The following is a 24087-nucleotide window of genomic DNA, read 5'->3' as shown; positions in this document are numbered from 1 at the left end:
GCTTAACAACTGAGCCACTCAGGTGCCCCCAGAAAAGTTACTTCTTGATATGTGCCAAATCCAGATAGATATGACATTAAAACAATAATAATAAATAAATAATAATGTTTCCAATGTTTTAAGCATTCACCTGCTTTCTAGACCAGACTAAGTAAAGACAGCCCTAACCTAAATAACCTAAATAACCCTGTTAGAATTATGCCTTTATAATTCCAGGTGATCTATAGCAGCTGTAGGACTTATGCTTAAGTAGTTTTAGCATGAATCAATAAAACTGTACAGGAATTGTACAAAAACCATTAATTAACCTTAAAAATTTTTCAAATAAAATTCAGCACAAATTACCATCATTTTAACACATGAAGTTTTAAGGGTAGAGTAAGGGACAAAGGGCTGAGAAAGAGGAGAAAGCAAGTCCCGTTTTCTGCCACATTTGGTGGCTTGCTTTAATGCTCTTCCCACCAATAACTTGTTATAAAATTACTGATAAAATTCCAAAGACCAATATTCTCAAACATTCTAATTATAAATAAAGCCGACAGACAACACAGCAAAAATGGCTAAAGAAAATACAAAATGAAATGTAAGACACACCTGAGATACATCCTCAAGTTGAGGTTTTCCATAAAGGCTAGAAAGACTCTCTGCTCGCATGAGATACTCTGCTGTTCTTCTCTTCACAGCTTCTCGACGGGTCGGGCTTGACTCTCCTAAAAGGAGAAAACAAAGCCAGGACATGTGAAAAATAAATAAATTTTCTTTTATCCAATCTGAGGATTTTTTTTTACCCAGTTCATCACTTGTTCACATTTCTAACTAAAAAGAAGAGAGATTCAAAACTGGAACAGACATCAAAGTTATTAGTATTAGCAAGGTGTAAATATTACCACCATAAATTTGATTTATCCAAATTCGGAAATTTTCCTATTTAAATATATAGAGAGAACTTGATATCTTTTATAGGAGATATTGATATAAAAGAAATGTAGTATAAAAAAGCTCTGCAAACAGAAAACTAGCCTAGTCCAGGCAGTATACAATTCCAATTCAACAAATTGGGACTAAATGCAGTAGATGTGTAGTAAGAGCCATGACATGGATTTGATATGCTCTAAAAGTACCACCAAACTGGAGAATAAAATTACTTAGGGTAACTCTGAAGTCACTCTGATTTTTGTAAGCTTCATGGTTTTTTCATTAACAACAAATTGTCATCCACCTTACAACTGAAAATAAGAATGTAACTGAAATGTATGTTAACCAACTGGAATTAAAATAAGAACTTAAAAAAGAGAAAAAAAATGTAATTGAAACCCCTGTAATATATAATTATAGGAAAATGAACAAGTCATTGACCCTGGCTGGCTCTGTTTCTCTAAACAAAGGGTATCCAAAGAACTCAAGACCTCGAAAAAGAGGTGGTCTAGCCCATTAAGCAAGTACTGGGCTCTCTCCTCTCTAGACTGGAATGATCCTAAGCTTTTATCCATTTTATATACCTGACTGTGATACAACATTTCGTTTGAAGAAAGGATTCCATGACTGAAAGTTTGAAAACCACTGTACTATATGATCTCTAAGGCTCCTTTCATAAATAATATTCTATACATTCACGACATTATCAAAGCACTTCATACACAGTACTTTCCTGCATTTTCTGAATGAAGTTAACCAAAAAGCAAGTATCATACAGTGGAAAGTGCCCTTGATTACATTCTGGAAACCATGGTTATCTAAATTCTGGCTCTGCCTCTCACTAGTCATGTGACCTATGATAAATCATCTCAATTCTCTGACCCACCTCCTCATTCTCTAAATAAATACTTCAAATGACTGCAGAGATTAAAGGAGACTATACATAAAAGACACCACAACAAAGATGGCTGTATACAGGAAGCACTAAACTGTAAAGGTTTTCAATCTTGGCTTCTCTCTAAACCAAATCCTACAAAATAACATTCCTGTGTTGCTGAAGTGAACTGAACTGAATTATAGTAAAGCAGGCATTTTCCCCCCAAAGACTACTAGTAGAAAAACGTTATTTCTGCCTAGAATAGCATCTTCTATTTCTTCCGGGTCATGGCCCTTACTTCCCCCCTTTGTAACCCTCCACCTCTTCCCTTCCACTACCAGCCCTTAACAAGGTGGAGTGAAAGAAAACTGCACTCATGTTTCAGATCTCTGTCCCTCTGCCCCCTACTAGTCAGTCAAGGGTGAGTCCTCTGTCACAAGCTGGACCAATGACAGAACCCCACCCTCTTGGCCACAGTTGGAAAAGGGAGGAATTGGCCCAACACAAACTGGGCCAATCAGTCCCTCTCTGCTATTGACGCTGGAAATAAGAGGACTGGGAACTGCCAGCAGCCTTAGTTTCTGCCAATGCGCAAAGAACCAACCAGAAAGAGGGACTTTAACAGAGAAAAGCAGTTATGAGAGACAAAAAAAGGAATCCTGGTGTGACTGGGGTCCCAGATTTCAGCGGAAGCTACATTCCTGCCATTCTTTGCCTACTGTGGCTCAAATGTGGATTTTCTCGAAACATGCAAACCGAAGAATCCAGACTGAATAGAGCCCTCAAAGAAAAACAGCAAGCAAACTGGGATTGCAATTTTGCTAAAACAAAACAAAACAAAACAAAATCTTCCTTGCACAGTTCTTACATTACTATTCCATCTCTTCTCTCCTTTATGAGTAACTCAAAAATATAACTAGTCTTGCAGGCAAGAATCTCTATCACTTCTTAACCATGGAATAGTCTACATTTATTAACTCTCCAACTCCTCAAACTTCAATTAAAATTAAAATATCAATATGATTCCTGCCTCTGTCCTTAAAATTCACTGAGTTTCTAAACTTTTATTTTTATACAATGTATCTGTGAAAGTGACCTAAGTAATTGAAACATGTTGTGAAAGTAAAATGTGCCACATAAATAGGAAACATTCATTATTTCTACACATTAATCCTCCTTTAGTTTTGAGTTTACTGTTCATGGACTCTACTTCCATTATCATGAGCACTTCTCATTGCAGGTTCTATCTTTCATGCCCTAATTTAAATCCCCCACTTAAAATTTCTGATTCAGCATAAGCTAAACTGTAACAGAAACTATGGCAATTTAGTTTTTTAATTCAGTGTGATTACAAGCTTTAACACAACTTCAAAATATGCTTTATTCAAAAAAATTAATTTGTCTCCCAAAATAATATGAAATTCAAAACTGCCAGGACTATGGAGCACCTAATTCAAGCTAGAGTTAAAACCACAGTTTGTAATCAAATCATTGTTTTTTAAACTTTGGGTATCTCTGCTGCTTTCTAGGCAGTCTCCATAGTAACAGAAACAAGAACCGGAAGCCAGCAGTTGAAATGGACTCCTGCTGCTGACAGTGGTTCTGCTTCCATGGAAACAACAATGAAGTGATGGAATACTGGAAGGCTTTTTAAAAGTAACCTTAAATATACATACTATGACTCCTTCCCTACCAGCCCCTTAAAAGTAGGTCACAACCACTAATGATCAATAGTAGTGGCCAAAGATGAAAATCATCTCTTGCAGATTTCTACTGCTGGACACTTACTGAGGTTTTTGAAGTACTAGGAAGAAAAGATTAATCTATGGATTTCCAGAATAATTTTAACTGATCAAATTATTGATAAATATGACTTTAAACAGATATCAACTGATTAAAAATTTTCCAACTCTAACCTTAATTTCTTAATCTTCATGTTAAGACACACACACAGCCCATAATGAATATTTTTCCAGGAAAATTAGGTTACCTGGAATTCAACTTTTAATCCCATATTGGGTCATGTAGCCATTATTTCTTCAGTATTATATCCAGGTAGACACTTAATAAATGCTTTTAAAAATGGATACATATTTTACATTCCATTAAAGATAAACCAGTACCTTCATTAAGTTTCTCTACATTTCTGTTAATAATTTGGATATAGTAAGAATTTCCACCAGGCTCTGGCATTCAAAAGAAAAAATTTACTCTCATTATTTACTAACCTTTATGTCAAAAAGTTCCACTGGACCAGAAAAAATGTCTTATGTATATTGTGTCAACCTTATCAATTTCTGATCAGGAGACAGGATGGATACAGGGTGATTATAGAGTATGATCTGTGAAAGAATAGGGTGTAGCTGAACAGAAATAAGAAAGTCCAAAGTTGTCCCTGAAATTTTTAGAAACACTGCACTGACTATCCTGTGTGTCTCTGAGCACCAACTCTGACTTAAGTTACTAACTTTTATATAAGGCACAGTCTATGGATAATGGAATCATGAAATTCTAATTTATTTAAAAAGCCATCACCACTTGGCACTCCTTCATAATATTAAATCCTGTTTGTAAGAGATATATTACCTTCCTTATTCAACTAAGGAACTTAAGGCTCAGGAATGTGCAATGGCTTTCTTAGAAAAGTTAATATGAGACTAAACTGAAACCTGGTCTTACGATACCATGCTTCAGATGACTGAATTTGAAGTGGATTGCGCTACTGTTACTGAGTAGAACAAGAAAAATACAAAGCATGGGATAAGTACGAGTGAGTATGGGAACAAAGATGAAGAGAAAATAAGCATAAGCATAAGAGTTGAGATGGGAGCCTATCAGACAAGATAGCAGAGTACAATTAGACAGAAAGAGACTGAGATGACAGACAAGGACACAGGAAAATTAGAGCTACAAAGGGGTATAAATTTCACACTGTGTGAAAGAGAATGGGCCTTTCTAAGAAAAAGTGGTCTCTCAAAACATCCTTGTTACCCAAGGATTTCTTTGGAAAACACAGGCCTTTTCTCATTTACCCATAAAAAAACCAAAAGCCATTTTTATTCACAGAACTAGTGAAAATCAGTTTCAGAAACTAGAATAAAAAGTAGTTCTTCCAATTCTGTTGTTCTACCCTTAGCCACCAAAAAGAATATCGCAAATGCCTCATCACTGGCTCAACAAAAGAAAAGCAATGCTGAAGGAAAAATTAACAATGTTAGACTACTTGAAAGTAAATACAGGGCGCCTGGGTGGCTCAGATGGTTGAGCAACTGCCTTCGGCTCAGGTCATGATCCTGGAGTCCCGGGATCGAGTCCTGCATCTTCTCCCTCTGACCCTCCCCCCTCTCGTGCTCTCTCTTTCTCATTCTCTCTCTCAAATAAATAAATAAAATCTTTAAAAAAAAAAGAAAAATACGTATTTTATGGAAAATTTTAAGGGATTTTTCAGAGTATTTTGAATATACCCAATTGTTGCTACTCGCACAGAATTTAATAATCCCCATGTAAGACTCTACTTAGGCATACCTTATATTCTTATCTCTATTTCTCTACTCCAACAAACACTCTCCAATAGCCCCTCTGCCACTGTATTCTTGGTCAAACATGCCAGGTTTTTAACTCAGATTTATCACATTAGAAAGAACATTCAAATCAATGTGGGTTTGAGGGAATGAGTTTTTGTTTATTGGTGCTTTTTTTTTAACAACTGTAGTAATGTAAAAAAATATGCCTGTTTAGATGGCCTTGGTGGTTATAGTTGCTTTTTTTTTTTTTAGTGTTGATTTATTATAGTTAATGGGTTTTTTGTTCTTTTCAGGTATAGCCTACCATTTCTGACTTATGCTAAGTGTTCTGACAACAAAAGGCAACCTTGAGAAAAACAGTAATTTATGGTTCTACATGTCTACCACAACTGGGGCCGTCAGCCTCTCCACATGGAACAAAACCCAGTCAGTCAGGGAATCTGCATCCCATTTGCATTTAACCAAACCCATATTAATGTCTTTTCAAAACCAAGAAGTTCAAAAAGTCACCAAAGAATAGTAAAAGCAAAAGTCATAATAATATTCATGTCCAGGCATTGCCTCAATTATGACTGCCTTCAGTGCTGTTTAGCAGTTTTCCTATCAGTTAATACTGAATGAAAACTAACACATAACACATCATTAAATCAGAGTGTTAAATGCCTACAGAGACAGGCTTCTCTTAGATTTAATCATTTTTTTCCTGCCTAACCCATTTTAAAATTGTTTTACAAAAAAGGGGAGTACCCAAAACATTAATTATTCAATCCTTTCACAGGAACATTGCCTGGCCAGTCTCTTTGTGACACTAAACTCTTGTCCAGATAGGTAGATACATACATAGATACATAATCAATCCCCTAAGTATCCCTTATACTGTAATCAATGGCTTCTAAAAGATTAAGATAAAAAGTTTAAAAGGACCTAAAGATATATTAAAGGAAAAAGGAATACCTAGGAGTTAAAATTTTGCCTTCTGAGATGGAATAAAAATAAGATAAGGGAAAATATGGAAAAGAAACTCCACATAAATTAAGAATTTTTTTTATCTGCTATACTAGTAAATATGAAAAGTCCCCCAAACCCCACAAAGGCTTTTGCTCATTTCTTTTACTGGCTATAAGAGACAGCTTAAGAAGTAGCAAATCTGGGGCGCCTGGGTAGCTCAGTCGTTAAGCGTCTGCCTTCGGCTCAGGTCATGATCCCAGGGTCCTGGGATCGAGCCCTGCATCAGGCTCCCCGCTCTGCGGGAAGCCTGCTTCTCCCTCTCCCACTCCCCCTGCTTGTGTTCCCTCTCTCGCTGGGTCTCTCTCTGTCAAATAAATAAATAAAATCTTAAAAAAAAAAAAAAAAAAGAAGTAGCAAATCCATGGAAGGCTCTAAAGTCCAATAATTGTTTTGTGAAAATATGTGATAATGGATCACATATTTTCCTTTGAGATGATGTCAAGTGATCAACAGAATTACTGACTATAAGCAGTTAATGCTTCTGAATCCTGAAGGTTTCATAGACTCCTTTAATGCATCCCCACCTAAAAAAATTAAACTGACTAATTAAACCAGAATTAGAACAGACTCCATTCCATCTCCAAATTTATTTAACATGAAGATAAGTATTTCCAAACAATTAAAAGAATGTGTCAAGCAATACACCCACAGTATATCACATGTGAAGCCCCTATCAGGATAACAAAGAAAATCCTCCCCAGGAAGTAAGGAAGCCACCAGGGTGAAAAAGTTCTCCACAACCACATATTCCTGCTCCTCCTATCATCTTCAGAAAGAAAGATGCCCAACAGTTACCGAGCATCTATTATGTTCCAGACACAGTTATCTCAATGTTTACAGCCATTTCAGTGTTGTCACAGAAACCTCACATATAGAAGACCCTCCAAAAACTTTTGTTTAATAAATGAATGGAAAAGCAAATGAATGATTTTTGCACCAACACCACATGGTCTGATAACAATACCTTCATGCCTAGAGATGCTCCAATTACCTCTTCCTGTAACTTAGCGCCTTTCTTGAACGTAGTTAAAATAAATGCATTTCAGAAAATGTCTATAATTACTGTCTTTATCTTCTGTATAGGTGAAATCACAAGAAAGGAATATGGAGGAACACAGCACATAAGTGGTATGGTTGGACTAAAAGGACAATCTACATTTTTATTTAGTTTTATGAAAAACTGTCATGACAGCATCAGTGAGGGAAACACAAGCATAGATATTCTACTTAACTGTAAACCACTGTGTTAAACAGAACGAAGTCTATGAACTTTTTATTGTTTGACAATTACAATTTTGGAAAATCAATATGCCTGTACAATGATCTGGTTATTTTTCAAATGAAACACACTTTGAGACCACTAATGGCGACACAGTAAGCTTATGAGAAAAAGCAGATTTACGTTTTCAATACTTCCTAAAAAAGAATAAACTCAACTTCTGTGTAATTTACATAAGACTCAATGTTTAATTATTAAGGTTGACTTAAGCTGTAAGTTATATAAAACTATGTAACTCAAGTAATTATGAAATAATGATTGACTCCACAAAGTGCCTAATGCCTGCTAGTATTGAAGTAGCAGTTTTCCATTCAGGGTTTTTTAGTTTGGTTTGGTTCACTTGAAAATACTCATATTTCTTCTGAGCAGAATTAAGGCTTTTTCCAGTAATCACAGGAATTAAATCAACCCTCTCATTTTAATGTTTTTAAACTGTGTTGCTAAAGATATAAAAATGTGGGGATACTGATGACCGAGACCATCTAGTAAAAAACCCTTCGAGAATCCTCATCTCTCTCTCTGTTTTTGCAACAGAGCAGCTGTGCCTCACACATTCACATGAATGAAAATATTTAGACGAGAAACCACCCACTTAGTTTATTTTCCATACGACTTTCCTGTAATTATTTTGTAAACTGTTCACACAACAATACATAAAAACATCTGCAAAAACAGGTAATTAATGTGTCAAGCCAAACTAATGCATTTTTTATGGTGTCCATGCTTCGTCAACTGTAATTATAACTCTTTTTTAAGCAAATGATGATGTGTTTGTTGCAATGTGCAAGTGGTTATTTTAGATGCTCTGTTTACTGTTCATACAATCTGAATATAAAACTCCACAGCTACTTTACCCTACACATCAATGTTTTACCTAGCTTCTTCTTTTTTTTTTTTTTTTTTGAAGAGGCAGGAATGTGGTTCTCTTTTCCAAGCTATAATTTCCAGTAAACATTTTTGTCATTAAAACATGAAACTCTCAACATAAAAGTTGACACCAAAACAACCAATTCAAGAAACATCTGACAGAAAACAATTCACCCAGACTTTCTTCCTGCAGTTGTAAACCTACGGGAAATACAGCACTTTAAGCCCATCAGCTGCAGGATACCAAGCCTCCTGAACATCATAAATTTAGAAGGCTCGTTACTGGTTTTTAATGTATAATATCTATTCCATCTAGACCCACCAGACACATGTATCTTTGACATGAGACCAACAGATGAAGAAACAAATCCTGCTCAAAATATATGGTTTCATATTCATATGTTTTGGTTCTAACTACAGAAAAGGTCATCATCATTATTATTACTATTACTATTAATGCACTTACTAATATTTCATACCAATAATCATCCTCAAATGGACATTCCTGAAGGCCCAAGTTTTCTGGTCTCCAAACCTAATAAAATCTAAAAAGAAGGAAGGAGCACAACCCTTTAATATTTTTGTAAGATCCTTCCTCTTTTTAAAAAAGGCAATTTTTAGGGGCGCCTGGGTGGCTCAGTCGATTAAGCGTCTGCCTTCGGCTCAGGTCATGATCCCAAGGTCCTGGGATCGAGTCCCGCATCAGGCTCCCTGCTCTGTGGGGAGCCTGCTTCTCCCTCTCCTACCCACTTGTGCTCTCTCTCTCAAAAAATAAAATCTAAAAAAAAAGAAGGCAATTTTTAAAACATCTATGATGATTACCTGTAGTACAGAAAAATCCTAATTAAGAATTCTTAGGAAACAAGGGTTTTCTGTTTATTTTCACAACCAAATTTATTAGAAATAGTGTAGAATTAACCCGCTGGGTCCAAACCTATGTAGCTCCTCATTTTGATACAAATATTTCTAAACTGAGCTATTCCGTTCTTCCCTTGAATATTAGCTACCGTGATATGCTTAAAGTGCCTGTCTATCCCCACCTTGTTCCCAACTAGAACACGAGCAAAGTGTTACAGCAAATCAAATAACAGTTTCCCAGCTGCCAAGCTTTAATTTTAGGTCAAATGCTTATTTTGCAGAATTTGGGGTTGGGTCTGATCAAAACAGAACAGAGTTCCTGTTCTAAGGATGCTACAATAGGAAAGACATGACTAAGAGTAGGTATGGGAATAGGATGGAAGCTTATTTATTAAAGCTAGAAACCAAACTCAGGGTCAGATAAGCAAGAAGTCTCAACACTGAGTCCCACTACTTAGACTGATTACTACAAATATAATAATGTAATAATAAATACAATTAATGCGGGGTGCCTGGGTGGCTCAGCCAGTGGAGCACCTGACTCTTGGTTATGGGTCGGGTCATGATCTTGCAGTCATGAGATCGAGCCCCATGTTGGGTCAGAGTCTGCTTCAGATTCTCTCTCCCTCTTCCTCTCCCTTTGCCCCTCCCCGCCCACACGTGCTTTCTCTCTCTAAAATAAATAAATAAGTAAAATCTTTTTTAAAAATACGATGCCATTTCAAACGGCTGAATTCAACACGTTGTCAACCCTTTGGGACACATATACTAATGTCTGTACAGAGTACTGATATACCTAGACAGAAGACATTTTAAATCTATTTGGTATTTTCAAGCACTACTTTCATGCATCCTGGCTGTTTACTACACATACTTTGGAATTCAACTTATTTATCACCTCCTGCAAAAGCTTTCCCTATAAGCCTTCTCCTTCTCCCCGGTCAAGTGCCTATTTATATGGATTTATAGAGTCATTCTCATTCAAAATATTTATAGAGAATTTCCTACGTAATAGGCACTGTGCTAGAAAATACAATGAATGAGAAAATACCTTGCCTTCAAGGATATTACAAGTAAAGAGATATTCATTCAATAACTGCACAAATAATTATTTCATTGTAAATATGATAAGTACTTGAAGCAAAACAGTGTGCAATGACAGCAAAGTTCAGTAAGTCTATTCTGGTGTGAACAGAGGCGAAAAAAGGTTCCCTTGAGGAAATACCATTGAAACTGAGACCTGATGAACTAGGAGAAAATATCAATTGAAAAAGCACATTAAAGCACTCAAATAGACCCCAGCTTATGTGAAAGTTCAACCATGGGAAGGGCCGTGGTGCCTTCCAAGAGGTAAAAAAAAAAGACCACTGTGGCTAAAAAAGAATAAGTGAATAGGACTGGTTCAATATGAGCCTGGAGAGAAAGTCAGAAACCAAACCACTCATAGCCTGATAGACCATAATATCTTTGGATTTTATCCTCAAAGTAATGAGTTTAATGCAAGAAAGTGACATGATTAGAGTCTATTTTCAAAAGGTCAGTTAGGCTCGGTCGAGACAGAATGGTTTAGAATCAAGGAAGAAAGACAATAAATCATCAAATATTTTTTAACATTAAAAACATAAAAACTAACAAAATCAAACAAATTCTGGAATTAAAAACTAACAGCACACTGAGCTGAAAAAAAAAAGAATCAGCAAATTTGAAGATAACATGAGTAAACATTATCCACTCTGAATAAAATTAAACAATAAAAAAGGGGGGGGGGGCCAGACTAAGACCATCTGTTGATAGCATCAAGCACACCAACATTTACATAATGCAGTTCATGAAATAGAAAAGGGGGGAAAAAGGGCAGAAAAAGACAAAAAACTTCCCAAATTGATGAACATTGATCTACATATCTAAGAAGATTATCAAATACCAGGAATACAACACCAAGAAGGATAAGCTCAAAGAGATCCACATCTAAACACATAATAGCCGAACTATCAAAAGTCAAAACAGAAAATCTTAAAAGAAGCAAAAGATAAACTCATTTCTTCTCTGAACTGATTTAAAGGATAAGTCCATTTAAACAATAATTATAAGACTACAGTGTAGAGCTTATACAAAAATGTAACATATATGACAATACTAGCAAAAAGATGTAAGAGGGAAGAGAGCTATACTGAAGTAAAGTTTTCTATATATTACTAGAATTCAGGCAATTTTACTCTTAAATACAATATTTTAAGTATTTATCGCTATAATCTTCAGAAAAACCACTATGGAAAATAAAAAACTCAAAATGACATAGTCTACCAAAAAAAAAAAAAAAATGTACTTACCCCACAAGAAGGCAGTAAAAAACGAAAAGGAGACATGTAGAAAATAGCAAAATGGCAAGCATAAATCCAACCACAATATTAAAAATGTTAAATGTAGGGGCGCCTGGGTGGCTCAGTCGGTTAAGCAGCTGCCTTCAGCTCAGGTCATAATCCCAGGGTCCTGGGATTGAGTCCCGCATCACATCGGGCTCCCTGCTCGGTGGGGAGCCTGCTTCTCCCTCTCCCTTTGCCTGCCTCTCTGCCTACTTGTTCTCTCTCTGTATCCCTCTGCCAAATAAATAAATAAAACCTTTAAAAAATATTAAATGTATATGGATTAAACATGCCAATCAAAAGGCAGAGATTATAAGGCTAGATTTTTTTTTAAAAAGATCCAACTGTATCCTGTCTACAGGAAACACACTTTGATTCAAAGAAACAAACATACTGAAAGTAAATAACTTTACTAACACCCAACAAAACAGATTTTAAGAAAAACAAATGTCACTAGGGACAAAAACAGACACTTTATAATGTTAAAAGTTAAATTAATCAAAGATATAAATGTTATAAACATGCATCTAATAAGAGTCCTAAAACAGATGAAGCAAAAACAGACAGAAATAAAAGGAGAATTTCAAGCTGAGTGAAAATGTCAACAACATAATTAAAATTTCTGATATATAGCAAAATCAGTACTTAGAAGGACTTTATAGCTTTAAAGACCTATGTTGAAAAGATCTCAAATCAATAACCTAAGCTTCCACCCCTTAAGATGAAACAAATCTAGCAATGAAGAGCAAACTACACAAAGAATGCAAAGGAAGAAGCAGAAACCAATTAAATAGAAAACTAAAAAAGAGAATACAAATGAAATCAAAAGTTGGTTCTTTGAAAAGATGAAATTGATATTTATCTAAACCCACTTAAAAAAAAAAGACACCACAATCAAAATAATGAACATGGATATGTTCATCACTCTCATTAACAATTTTTTTTTTTTTTAAGGTTTTACTTATTTGAGAGAAAGCACGAAGGTGGGGAGACTCAGAGGGAGAACAGACTCCCCACTGAGCAGGGAGCCCAATGTGGGACTGGATCCCAGGACCCTGGATCGTGACCTGACTCAAAGGCAGATGCTTAACTGACTGAGCCACCCCAGACACCCTCTTTTTTTGGGGGGGTATGGTTAGGCTCCATACTCAATGTGGGGTTTGAACTCACAACCCCAAGATCAAGGGTCACATGCTCTAACGACTCAGCCAGCCAGGGACCCTACAGTGAACAATTCTTTATTTTACCTTCATTTTTGAAATATATTTTCACTGGGTACGGAATTCACTTGAATTTTTCTCTACATATATATGTTAAAGGTGTTAATCAACAGTCTTCTTGTTTGCACTGTTTCTGACAAGAAATCTGACATCATTCTCATCTTCCTTCTTCTATCTGTGTCTGCCTGCTTTTAATTTTAAGATTTTCTCTTTAACACCGGCTTTGAGAAATTTGATTAGAATGTGCCTGGGTACAGGTTTTCATGTCTCTTATGCCTGGGGTTTGTTGAGTTTCTTGGTCCTGTAGAATATTTGCATCAAATTTAGAAAGCTTTCAGGCATTATTCACTCAAATAATACTCAGTCTCCCTCCTGCCCTCCCTCTTCAGGGGCTCCAGTTACATGGAGAAAAAATTGTTCTATAGCTTACTGATGTTATATTAATTTTTGCTTGGTTTTTTCATCTCTGTTTCATTTTGGATAGTATCTATTGCTATGTCCTCCACTTCATTAATCCTTTCTTCTGCAATATCTAATCTTCCATTATTTTTCATTTCCCATACTGTAGCTTTCATTTCCAGAAGTTCAATTTGGGTCCCTTGTAAATCTTCCATTGCTCTACTTAACTCTACATAATGAATACATTTTTATTAAGTTGTAAAATCCTCATCTTTTCATTTTAACATCTGTGTTAATTCTGGGTGGATTCTGAATGACAGATTTTTTCCTCACTATGGGTCATGTTTTTCCTGTTTCTTTGAATAAATGGTAATTTTTTATTAGATGCCAGCCATTGTGGATTTTCCCTTATTAGGTGGTAGATATCTTCTTATTCCTACAAATACTGAGCTTTGTTCTGGAATACAGTTATGATTCTTAGAAGTAGCTTAATCCTTTTGGGTCTTGTTCCTGAGATTTGTTAGGGTGGGTCTGGAGCAAACTATTATTCCACACTAATGGTGACTCTTGAATATTCTACCCAATGCCCCATGAAAGAGGTTTACAAGACTACCTGTTAGGAACAGACACTATTCCCAGCCCTGTGTGGGCACCCAGGATGTTTCCCCTAATCATTTCAGTGGATCTTTCTCTCACCTTGGGTCGTTTCTCCACAGCCATGCACTAATCACTACTCTGTTAAGTATTACAGGGGACACTGCAAATCTCTGTACAGCCATCTCCTCTCTAGATAAAACACTAGACATTAAGCAATGCTCCTGCAAGCTCTAACTGCAAACTCTGATTTGGTCTTGCTGGATTCAGCCCCATCTCCTCAACTTGGAGGTTTTGCCACAATTCATCTACCTTCCTTCTTCCTGAGCCACAACCTGGAAACTCAAGACAGTAAGCTGGGAAATCTTAAGACTCACCTTATCTGCAGCATCTCTCTCAAAAACCACTGTCTAATGTCCAGCGTCTTGAAAACTACTGTTACATATACTTTGTCTGGTTTTTCAGTTTCTTCAGGAAGGAGGGTAAATACAGTCCCTGTTGCCCATCTTGGCCAACAGTGTAAATCCTAGGTTTTTGTTTGTTTGTTTTTGTTTTGTTTTTATACCCTTCACCTATTTCACTCATCCCCCTACCCATCCTTCCCTCTGTTAACCATCTGTTTGGTCACTATGTTAAGAGTCTGTTTTTTGGTTTGTCTCTTTTTTTTTCCTTTGTTCATTTGTTTTATTTCTTAAATTCCACATATTAAGTAAGTGGAAGTCCTAGTTTTAATGTGGCTACTGGAAATTTTTTAATTACATATGTGTGTCACATTATATTTCTATTATACAGTGTTATTTTACACAGTCACTGAAATTATATAATGTTGAAATCCCCTAAGAAAGTAGGGTAAGGAGGCCAAGAAGGCTGACAACCAAGTCTCGATAAACTTCAACATTTAAAGGTCAAGTGGGGAAGAAGGAGCTGGCAAAGTAGACTTAAAAAGGTTAATCTAAGAATTAGAAACCTAAAAGCACAGTGTCATTGGAATAACAGGTAATTCAGGAAAGCAGAGGTTGTATGAAATAGTTACTGAAGATTATATATATGTAAGTTAACAAAAGAATATTAAGAATAAGAAACATTATTCAGAGTCCAGTTAAGATTAGTAACAATGAATTCATTTTAGTTACCAATGTGTCCAGAGTGTGTGGTTTCTTCCAATAGCACTCAGCTGCCCAGTTGTGTGCCTCTGTAAGCCAGAAGTCACGGAAACATGGATACTCCAAAACAAATGGATAAATTAATCCAGGGCTGGAGTTTTGCCAGGTAAATGTGATAAAAGATCAGAAGGGGGAATAAGGTATCTGCCAAAAGACTGAAATGATGGATCATGAAAACTAAGATAAATAGAGAAATGGAAGACAGCTGAAAGATGTTAAAGAGAAAAATGCAGGAAAGTACAAAATAATGGCACTTTTTAAATTGTTTATATACCACTCTTCCCCCCCTCAATAACTTGTAAGTGCTCATTGATTTTAGTGAGCATAACAGTCATCCATTAAAGTTTTGTTGAATGGAACAAATTTGACCTGACTTTCTAGATCACACAATGCAAATTCTACTGGATCACTTCATTTAAAAGGATTATTACCATGTACTGATGTCACATTTTTGCCTGTTATTATTTATTCCTTCTAATCTTGCTTCTTGTTGCTTGGGCAAAGATGGGCCTTTCATTAATAGTACAAGTCAGGGCATTGTCCCCTATCCCCATAAATAACAAACCAATCAACTACAATAAAAAATTCAATTTGGAGTTCTTTTCTCTAATCTCTGCTTTTATTTGTCCTAAGTACTCAACATCTTTGTTCTTTATTGCCCTTTAGGGTACTTTTCTTTTGTAGGAGAATGAGTTATCACTGATCTGGACTCAATCAAGGTAACTTATTCTACAACACAATTTGACTCACAATTTTGTATTTGTGAGCTTTTCACTCACAGCCAATAAAATATGTTTTCATTAATCAGAATAATTCACTAATATCTCATGCAGATCAAGAATCAATTTAACCATAAGTAGTTATAACTATTCTGTAAGATTGGCTAACTACCCAAAAAAAGACAGAGACTACTGTAAGATAGTATCCTACAAACAAATAGTGTCCATGGAATAGAAAGTATCATGAGGTTCTCAATTAATTTTTTTTAATGTAGCAAGCATTCCCATTTCAAGAGCTATTTAAAATGATTAAATAGGCAGGGTGGCTTGGCCATAAAGAAAACCTCAACAAATTTCAAAAAACTGCAATCATTCAAAATTCTTTGAACACCATGGAATTAAGCTATAAATCAGTTACAAGAAGATAACTAGAAAAATTTCAACTGCTGGGAAATTTAGTATGTTTATCATGCTTAGAAATATATTACTTAGAAGTAATTCACAGGTACAGAGACAGACTAATGGACCCCTAAAAATGGCTATGTCCTAACCCAGGAACCTGTAAATAAATTACTTAACTTGGCTAAAGTGACTTTACAAATGTGATTAAGGTTAAGAATCTTGAGATAGGGCAATTACCCTGGATTATCACAGTAGGCCCAACAAAATCACATCGGTCCTTAAAATCAGGTAACCTTTCCCTGCTGACAATCAGGGTGAGACGTAACTAGGAAAGAATGGTCAAAGGGATATAACACTGCTGACTTAGAAGATGGACGTAGGCATGCAGGCAGCCTCTAGAAGCTGGAAAAAACAAGGAAACAGATTCTCCCCTAAAGTCTCTGGAAAGGAATACAGTCCTGCCCATATCTTGATTTTTAGCCCAGTGAGATTAAAGTCAGATTTCTAACCTATAAAACCATAAAATAATAAATTTGTGTTATAAATTTATGGTAATTTGTTACAGCAGCTTAGAAACTAATGTGACAAAAAAAATATTTTGAACTGATAACAATGAAGATATGACATACCTAAACCTATGGAATGTAGCTAAAGCAGTACTTAGTGGGAAATTTATAACCTTAAACATATGTCGAAAAAAAGGCCAAAACTCAAAGATGTAAGCTCCTAACTCAAAAAGTAAACATCAGACCTGAAGTTAAGTAGGAGGAAACTAAACAGAAATCCATAAAATAGAAAAGTAACATACAATAGTATAAATACTCTAACATTAATAAAACTAGTAAATCCTTAATATGACTGATTAAGAAAATAAGTTACATCAGGAAAAATCCAACAGACATCAAAATGACAAAAAGATACTATAAATAATTCCTACAATCAATAGATTTGAGGGTTTGTGCCAAAAGCAAAGGCAACAAAAGCAAAAATAAACAAGTAGGACATCAAATTAAATAGATTCTGCACAGCAAAGGAAACCATCAACAAAATGAAAATGCAAACCTACGGAATGGGAGAAAATATTTGCAAACCATATATCCATATAAGGGATTAATATCCAAAATATTTAAAGTACTCATCCAACTCATTAACAACAACAAAAAAGATTAAAAAATGCGCAGAATCTAAATGGACATTTTTCCAAAGACACATTGATGGCCAATAAATACATGAAAACGTGCTCCACATCACTAATCATCAGAAAAATGCAAATCAAAACCACAATAAGAAATACCTCACACCTGTTAGAGCGGCTGTTATCAAAAAGACAAGAGATAATAGGAGTTCACAAGGGGGCGCCTGGGTGGCTTAGATGGTTAAGCGTCTGCCTTCGGTTCAGGTCATGATCCCAGGGTCCTGGGATCGAGTCCTGCATTGGGCTCCTTGCTCGGCGGGGAGTCTGCCTCTCCCCCTGCTTGTTCTCTCTCTGTCTCTCTCGTAAATGAATAAAATCTTCAAAAAAAAAAAAAAAAACAGGAGTTCACAAGGATGTGGAGAACTTTAAGAAACCCTTGCGCATTGTTGGTGGGAATATAAATTGGCGCAGCTACTATGGAAAACAGTATGGAGGCTCCTCAAAAAATTAAAACTAGAACAACTATGTGTTCCAGCAATTCCACTTGCAGGTATTTATCCAAAGAAAACGAAAACATTTAAAAAGATATCTGCAACCCCATGTTCACTGTAGCATTATTTACAATAGCAAAAAAATAGAAACCACCAAAGTGTCCATCAATGGATGAATGAATAAAGAAAATGCAGTACGCACACAAACACAGGAATATTATTCAGCCATCCATATTGTTGCAAATGGCAGCAATATGGATGAACCTTGAAGGCATTATGCCAAGTGAAATAAGTTATACAGAGAAAGAGAAATACTGTGTGATCTCACTTATATTTAGAATCTATTAAAAAAAAAAAAAAAAAGCTCACAGCCACAGAGAACAGACTCGTGGTTGCCAGAGGCAAGCAGGTGGCAGGTGGGCAAAATGAGTGAAGGAGTTCAAAAAGTACAAACTTCCAGTTATAAACTAAATAAATCCAAGGGGTATAATCTACAATATGATGTCAGTAGTTAAAAATACTGTATTGTGTATTTAAAAGTTGGATAGAGAATATATCTTAAAAGTTCTGATCACAAAGAAAAAAATTTGTAATTGTGTGGTGATGGATGCTAGCAAGACTTAACTATGATCCTTCTGCAAGATACAAATATATCAAATCATTATGTTATACACTTAAAACTAAAATAATGTTATATGCCAATTATATCTCAATAAGAATAATAAAGCAAAGGAGCAGAGAAAAAAATTAATTTGACCATTTGTATGAAACAAATTCTTTGAAAAATACAACTTACCAATAAGTTGATAAAAGGAGAAATATATACAATTTTAACAGTTGGATATCTATTAAAGAAATTAAACCCAGTATTAAAACCCTTTCCCTAGAATTGTTCTTAAATTTGTTAAGTATGATACTTGCATTGAGGATATGTAAAAGAAGGACTTTATTTTCTGGAAATGTCTATTATGTAACGGTCAAAACCATGATGTCTATAATTTACTTTTAATTCCGTAAATATGTTTGTAATATATATATATATGAATATATATGTGAATATATATATGAATATATATGTATGTATAGATAAGACAGTAACTATAAAAAATAAAAACACGCATAAATCTTAGCAACCAAGCCCAGTGATATATAAAAAAAGATACAGTGCAACCAAGTAGGTTTATTTCAGGAATGCAAAGGTTACTGAACATTCAAAAAAACAGTAAGTGCAGAATCTCGTCTGGAGGATAATGACAGCCACCCAATTTCAAATCTCCCCACATAATCTCTCAAAACCAAAAAACAAAACAAATGGAAATACTGGGGGAGTAAATAAAACCACATATGACCCACACCTTGAGCATTACTAAGAAAATGACCTTCAGATTATCTGTAAATAGAGAAATAAACCAAATTACAACGGAGCTCCAAGGGCCCCACTATTGCAGACCCATGAACGTAGAAACCAGAGGAGAAAGAGCTTAAGAGAGCCCTTAAAAAAGTATTCAGGGGTACATAGGACTTAAAGAACAGAACAAAAACAAAACAAAACAAACACCCCCAGAAAGAGAAAGTCCAATCAAATACCAAAATACAAAACATAAACTGAAACTTGGTAGTTTGAAAACACAGGCTCTAAATATAAAGAAAGACTTGAGTGTGAGTGGAACCAAAAGTGAGAGCCTTGGGAAAGCTTTTCTTCTGGGGAAGAAACAGACCCTATATAGAAAAGGGTATGATATAACAGTAAAAGGGTGCAGGGAATAACAGATATGAGACGAGAAAGGTAAGGAGTCTATAAAAACAAGAGAGAACCACCACCCACTCCCCCATCCTCATCCACAAAAGAAAGTGCACAGAAGGAGGGTGAACCTACAGAAGAGGACATGAACTGGAACCATACCCTCACAAGAAGAGAAAAAGGCAGCTCTCATGCAATCAGTACTGTCAGAGATCAAGACAGCAATCACCTCTGGAGAGGTCGTAATTGGAAAGGAACAGAAGGAAGCTTCAAGAGTGCTGGTCAAGTTCTACTTGTTCATCTGGGTACCAGTAACGTAAGTGTGTTCCATGTGTGAAAATATATCAAGCTGTATACTTACAATATGTACTTTTATGTATATTCAATTCAATTCAAAGTAAAAAAAGAAAATAGATACGCTTGTTCCCTACAGAATCTAAGTCTAAGAAACATATATGAGAAAACACATAAACAGGGCGCCTCGGTGGCTCAGTTGGTTAAGCATCTGCCTTCGGCTCAGGTCATGATCCCAGGGTCCTGGGATCAAGTCCCACGTCAGGCTCGGCGGGGAGTCTGCGTCTCCCTCTGCCTCTACCTGCCACTCTGCCTACTTGTGCTCTATTTCTCTGTCAAATAAATAAAATCGTAAAAAAAAAGAAAACATATAAACAACCATGGAAGTGGGAGAAAGCATATTAAGGGTCAATGTGGAGTTAGGAAGGGTAAGTGGAGGATGACATTTTAATTTTGTTTTGTTTCTGCCTAATAATCCTTTCTCATTTTGGTCCACTCCCCTCATTTCTATAGCTATGTTGTTCAGTTCACGTGCTTCATTAGGGATAGTTCTGTCCACCTTTGAAGGGATGAGTAAATAATCTATACCTAATTATGTTATTCCCTTGCTAGAAAAACAAGGTGAAGGCAAGTGACCCATGCTTTTACGGGAGCTGGGGGAAAACACCCTCTTCCTCTAGAACTCAGAGGGAAAAGCCTCTGTAAACCTAGAGCTGCTGGGAGGTTATCTTTCACACCACCTGGAAATAAATGTAAATCAGAGAAAGGGGACTGAAAGTATAGGCCATGTATAAAGATAAGCAAACAGGCATAGAAACCATGTGACACTTCTTGAACACCTGAATCTAGACATATGTAACTACTCATTTATGTGGGCTAAAGCACTTTCTATGTGAGCTTCTTTGAGTTGGTTTTGTTAACCTGTAACTGAAAGAGTCCAGTATAACACAAAACTTGAAAGGACTGATCTGAGTAGAAGATAATTTAAAAAGCAACTCTCTCTTCATTTGTGAACATCATAACCAGAGAATCGAAAGTCTTCTCTTAGTCCATTCTGGCTGCAAGAACAGAATACCAAGGAACTTATAAACAGAAATTTCTCTCACAGAGTTCCTGAGCCTCAAAAGCCAAGAGCAAGACTCCCAAAAGATCTGCTATCTGGTACTGGCTTCCTCGTTCACTGATGACTGTTCTCACTGTGCCCTCACAGGGTGAAAGGAACAAAGGAGCTCTGTGAGGTCTCTAATGGGCACTAATCCCATTCATGAGGGCAGAACCCTCAAGGCCTAATCATCTCCCAAAGGCCCCACCTCCAAATACCATCACACTAGGGATTAAGTTTCAATATGAATTTTGGGAAGACACATTCAGTCTATAGTATCTTCTCCCTAAACCTATGAAATAGTTTCTTCTGAGAGCACTTGCATTTAGTACCTGCTTTTTCCTGTTACAGACACTTCCTACATAATTAAAGAAAGAAAAAAAAAGGCAGGGCAATAATGGGGACAGGAAAACAGAATAGGTGACATATAATTACTTTCAAATCTCTGTTTTTAAAATCTGAGTTTTACTGTTTTAAAATGCTTTCTTATAGCCAGTTTCAAAACAGTTAAGATCTAAAAATTCCTCAACTAAGGCAATTTACTGAATTACAATTTATTGAATTATAGTAAAGAGCACATGTTTTATTTTAAAACAGAAAAGGTGGGGCACCTGGGTGGCTCAGTTAAGCATCTGCCTTCCATTCAGGTCATGATCCCAAAGTCCTGGGATCGAGCTCCGCGTCAGGTTCCCTGCTCAGTGGGATGTCTGCTTCTCCCTCTCACTCTCCCTCTGTGCGATCTCTCTCTCTCTCAAATAAACAAAATCTTTAGAACAGAAATAGCAGTAGAAAGCTTTCATAAAAAAAAATTCTGAATTTGTTTAGTACTGCTCTTTGAAAAGTAAAATCACAATTTACAAATTAAGATGGACAAGCAGGTTCATACTTCAATGAGCAGCCCATCTTTTTCAACTACATTACAATGATGAACCGCATATTCAAGAGATAACTAAAAGCACAATTAGGTTTAAATATAAAAATCTCTGTGGCATGTGGGATTTATTCCAGGAATGCAAAGGTGGTTCGATGTAAAGGAAATCAATGTATTATACCATATTAATAGAATGAAGGGGGAAAAAAACACATGATCATCTCAACTGAAGCAGAAAAAGCATTTAACAGAATCTAACACTCTTTCATAATAAAATCATCCAGAAAACTAGGAATAGAAGGGAACTTCTTCAACATGATACCGGGCATCTATGAAAAACTGATAATTAACATCGTATCCTACTCGATGGAGGGGCGGCTGGGTGGCTCAGTCGGTTAAGCATCAGATTCTTCATTTCAGCCCAGGTCATGATCTCAGGGTCATGAGATGGAGCTTCGTGCTCAGAGGGGAATCTGCTTGAGATTCTGTCTCCCTCTCCCTCTCCTTCTGCCCGCCCCAATCACACTCTTTCTCTTTCTCTCTCAAATAAATCTTTTTAAAATATACATCATACTCAATGATAAAAGAGGGAAAGCTCATCTCCTTTGCAGGGATGAGTAAGTAACCTATACATAATTAGGTTATTCCCTAGCTAGAAAAACGAGGTGAAAGCATGTAACCCATGCTTTTACTAGAGTTACTTAACATTTCACTGGAAGTCCAAACCAGAGCATTTGGCAAGAAGAAGAGATGAAAAGGCATCCAAATTGAAAAGAAGTAAAACTACATCTATTCACAGAGAACATAATCTTATAGAAATCTCAAAGAATCCACCAAAAAACTACTACAGCTAATAAACGAATTCAGCAAGTTGCCACATACAAGAAAAAAAAATCAAAAATCAGTGTATTTATACACCAGGAATGAACACTCCATAAAGAAAATTAATGGAACAATTCTAATTACAATAACATTCCAAAGAATAAATACCTAGGAACAGATTTAACCCAGGAGGTGAAAGGCATATATTGAAAATTACAAAATAATGCTGAAGGAAATTAAAGAAGATCTAAATAGATGTAAAGACATCCTGTGTTCATGGATTAAAAGACATTTTTAAGATGGCAATACTCTCCAAATTTATTCCCTATCAAAATTCCAACAGCCTTTTTTGCAGAAACAGAAAAACTGATTTTCTAAAAGAAAAAAGAAAGATATTAAAAAGCAAATAAAATATCAACTAGAACTCATTTTTTTAGAAGGTGATTTGTCAGCTCTCCCTGGGCTCAGATGTAGTTTGCGGTGACATGGCTAAACGCACCAAGAAGGTCAGAATCTTGGGTAAATACGGGACCTGTTACGATGCCTCCCTCAGGAAAATGGTGAAGAAGACTGAAATAAACCACCATGCCAAGTACCCTTGCTCCTCCTGTGGCAAAACCAAGATGAAACGACGAGCTGTGAGGCTCCGGCATCGTGGCTCCTGCATGAAAACCGTTAACTGGTGGTGCCTGGACCTACAGCACCGCTTCTGCCATCACAGCAAACTGAAGGAGTTGAAAGACCAGTAGAAGCTCCACCATTTGAAATACTGCTAGCCTATAATAAATGGATTAATTCATATAACAAAATCACTTTGGCCTGTTGCTAAATGTATTAGTTAGATCTTCCAATTTTTGTTGCATTAATTCTCAAAAGACTTGGAAATTAAAAATCCTTCTAATTTTTATTGAAAAAATAAATAAAAGGTGATTTTCATTAGTTAGATCTTCCAATTTTTGTTGCATTAATTCTCAAAAGACTTGGAAATTAAAAATCCTTCTAATTTTTATTGAAAAATAAATAAAAGGTGATTTTCAATTTTTTTTTTTAAGATTTTATTTATTTGACAGAGAGAGAGACAGCGAAAGAGGGAACACAAGCAGCGGGAGTGGGAGAGGGAGAAGCAGGCTTCCCGCCAAGCAGGGAGCCCGATGCAGGGCTCGATCCCATGACCCTGCGATCATGACCTGAGCTGAAGGCAGACGCTTAATGACTGAGCCACCCAGGCGCCCCAAAAGGTGATTTTCAATTTATACAGAGTTGTAAGGGGACCCAAAAAATCAAAATATTGAAAAAGAACAAACTTCTCAAAAAGGATCATAAATCGAAACAGCTAGAAGCTAATGCATTAGAAGACAATATGATAACACCACAACTGACTATTAAAATTACAGCTTTTGGGGGCGCCTGGGTGGCTCAGTCGTTAAGCGTCTGCCTTTGGTT

The 24087-nt window shown here is 36.1% G+C and overlaps 1 protein-coding gene across 6 annotated transcripts in view; it reads right to left on the bottom strand.

The window, feature by feature from the left end:
• RPS6KC1 (ribosomal protein S6 kinase C1) overlaps positions 1 to 24087 on the bottom strand; it is a 174739-nt gene that overhangs the window by 85856 nt on the left and 64796 nt on the right. For all 6 annotated transcript variants that reach the window (XR_003522969.1, XR_003522968.1, XM_027610784.1 and 3 more), the window contains exon 7: positions 595 to 710. Coding sequence is in view for 4 of the 6 variants with exons in the window: in XM_027610784.1 (XP_027466585.1) it covers positions 595 to 710 (116 nt within the window). In the remaining 2 variants the exon portion in view is untranslated. The remainder of the gene's footprint in view (positions 1 to 594; positions 711 to 24087) is intronic.

Source organism: Zalophus californianus, chromosome 10 (assembly GCF_009762305.2).
Source record: "Zalophus californianus isolate mZalCal1 chromosome 10, mZalCal1.pri.v2, whole genome shotgun sequence".
Lineage (NCBI taxonomy): Eukaryota > Metazoa > Chordata > Mammalia > Carnivora > Otariidae > Zalophus > Zalophus californianus.
The sequence above is the reverse complement of the archived record's forward strand: the minus strand, read 5'-3'. Positions and strand labels throughout refer to the sequence as shown.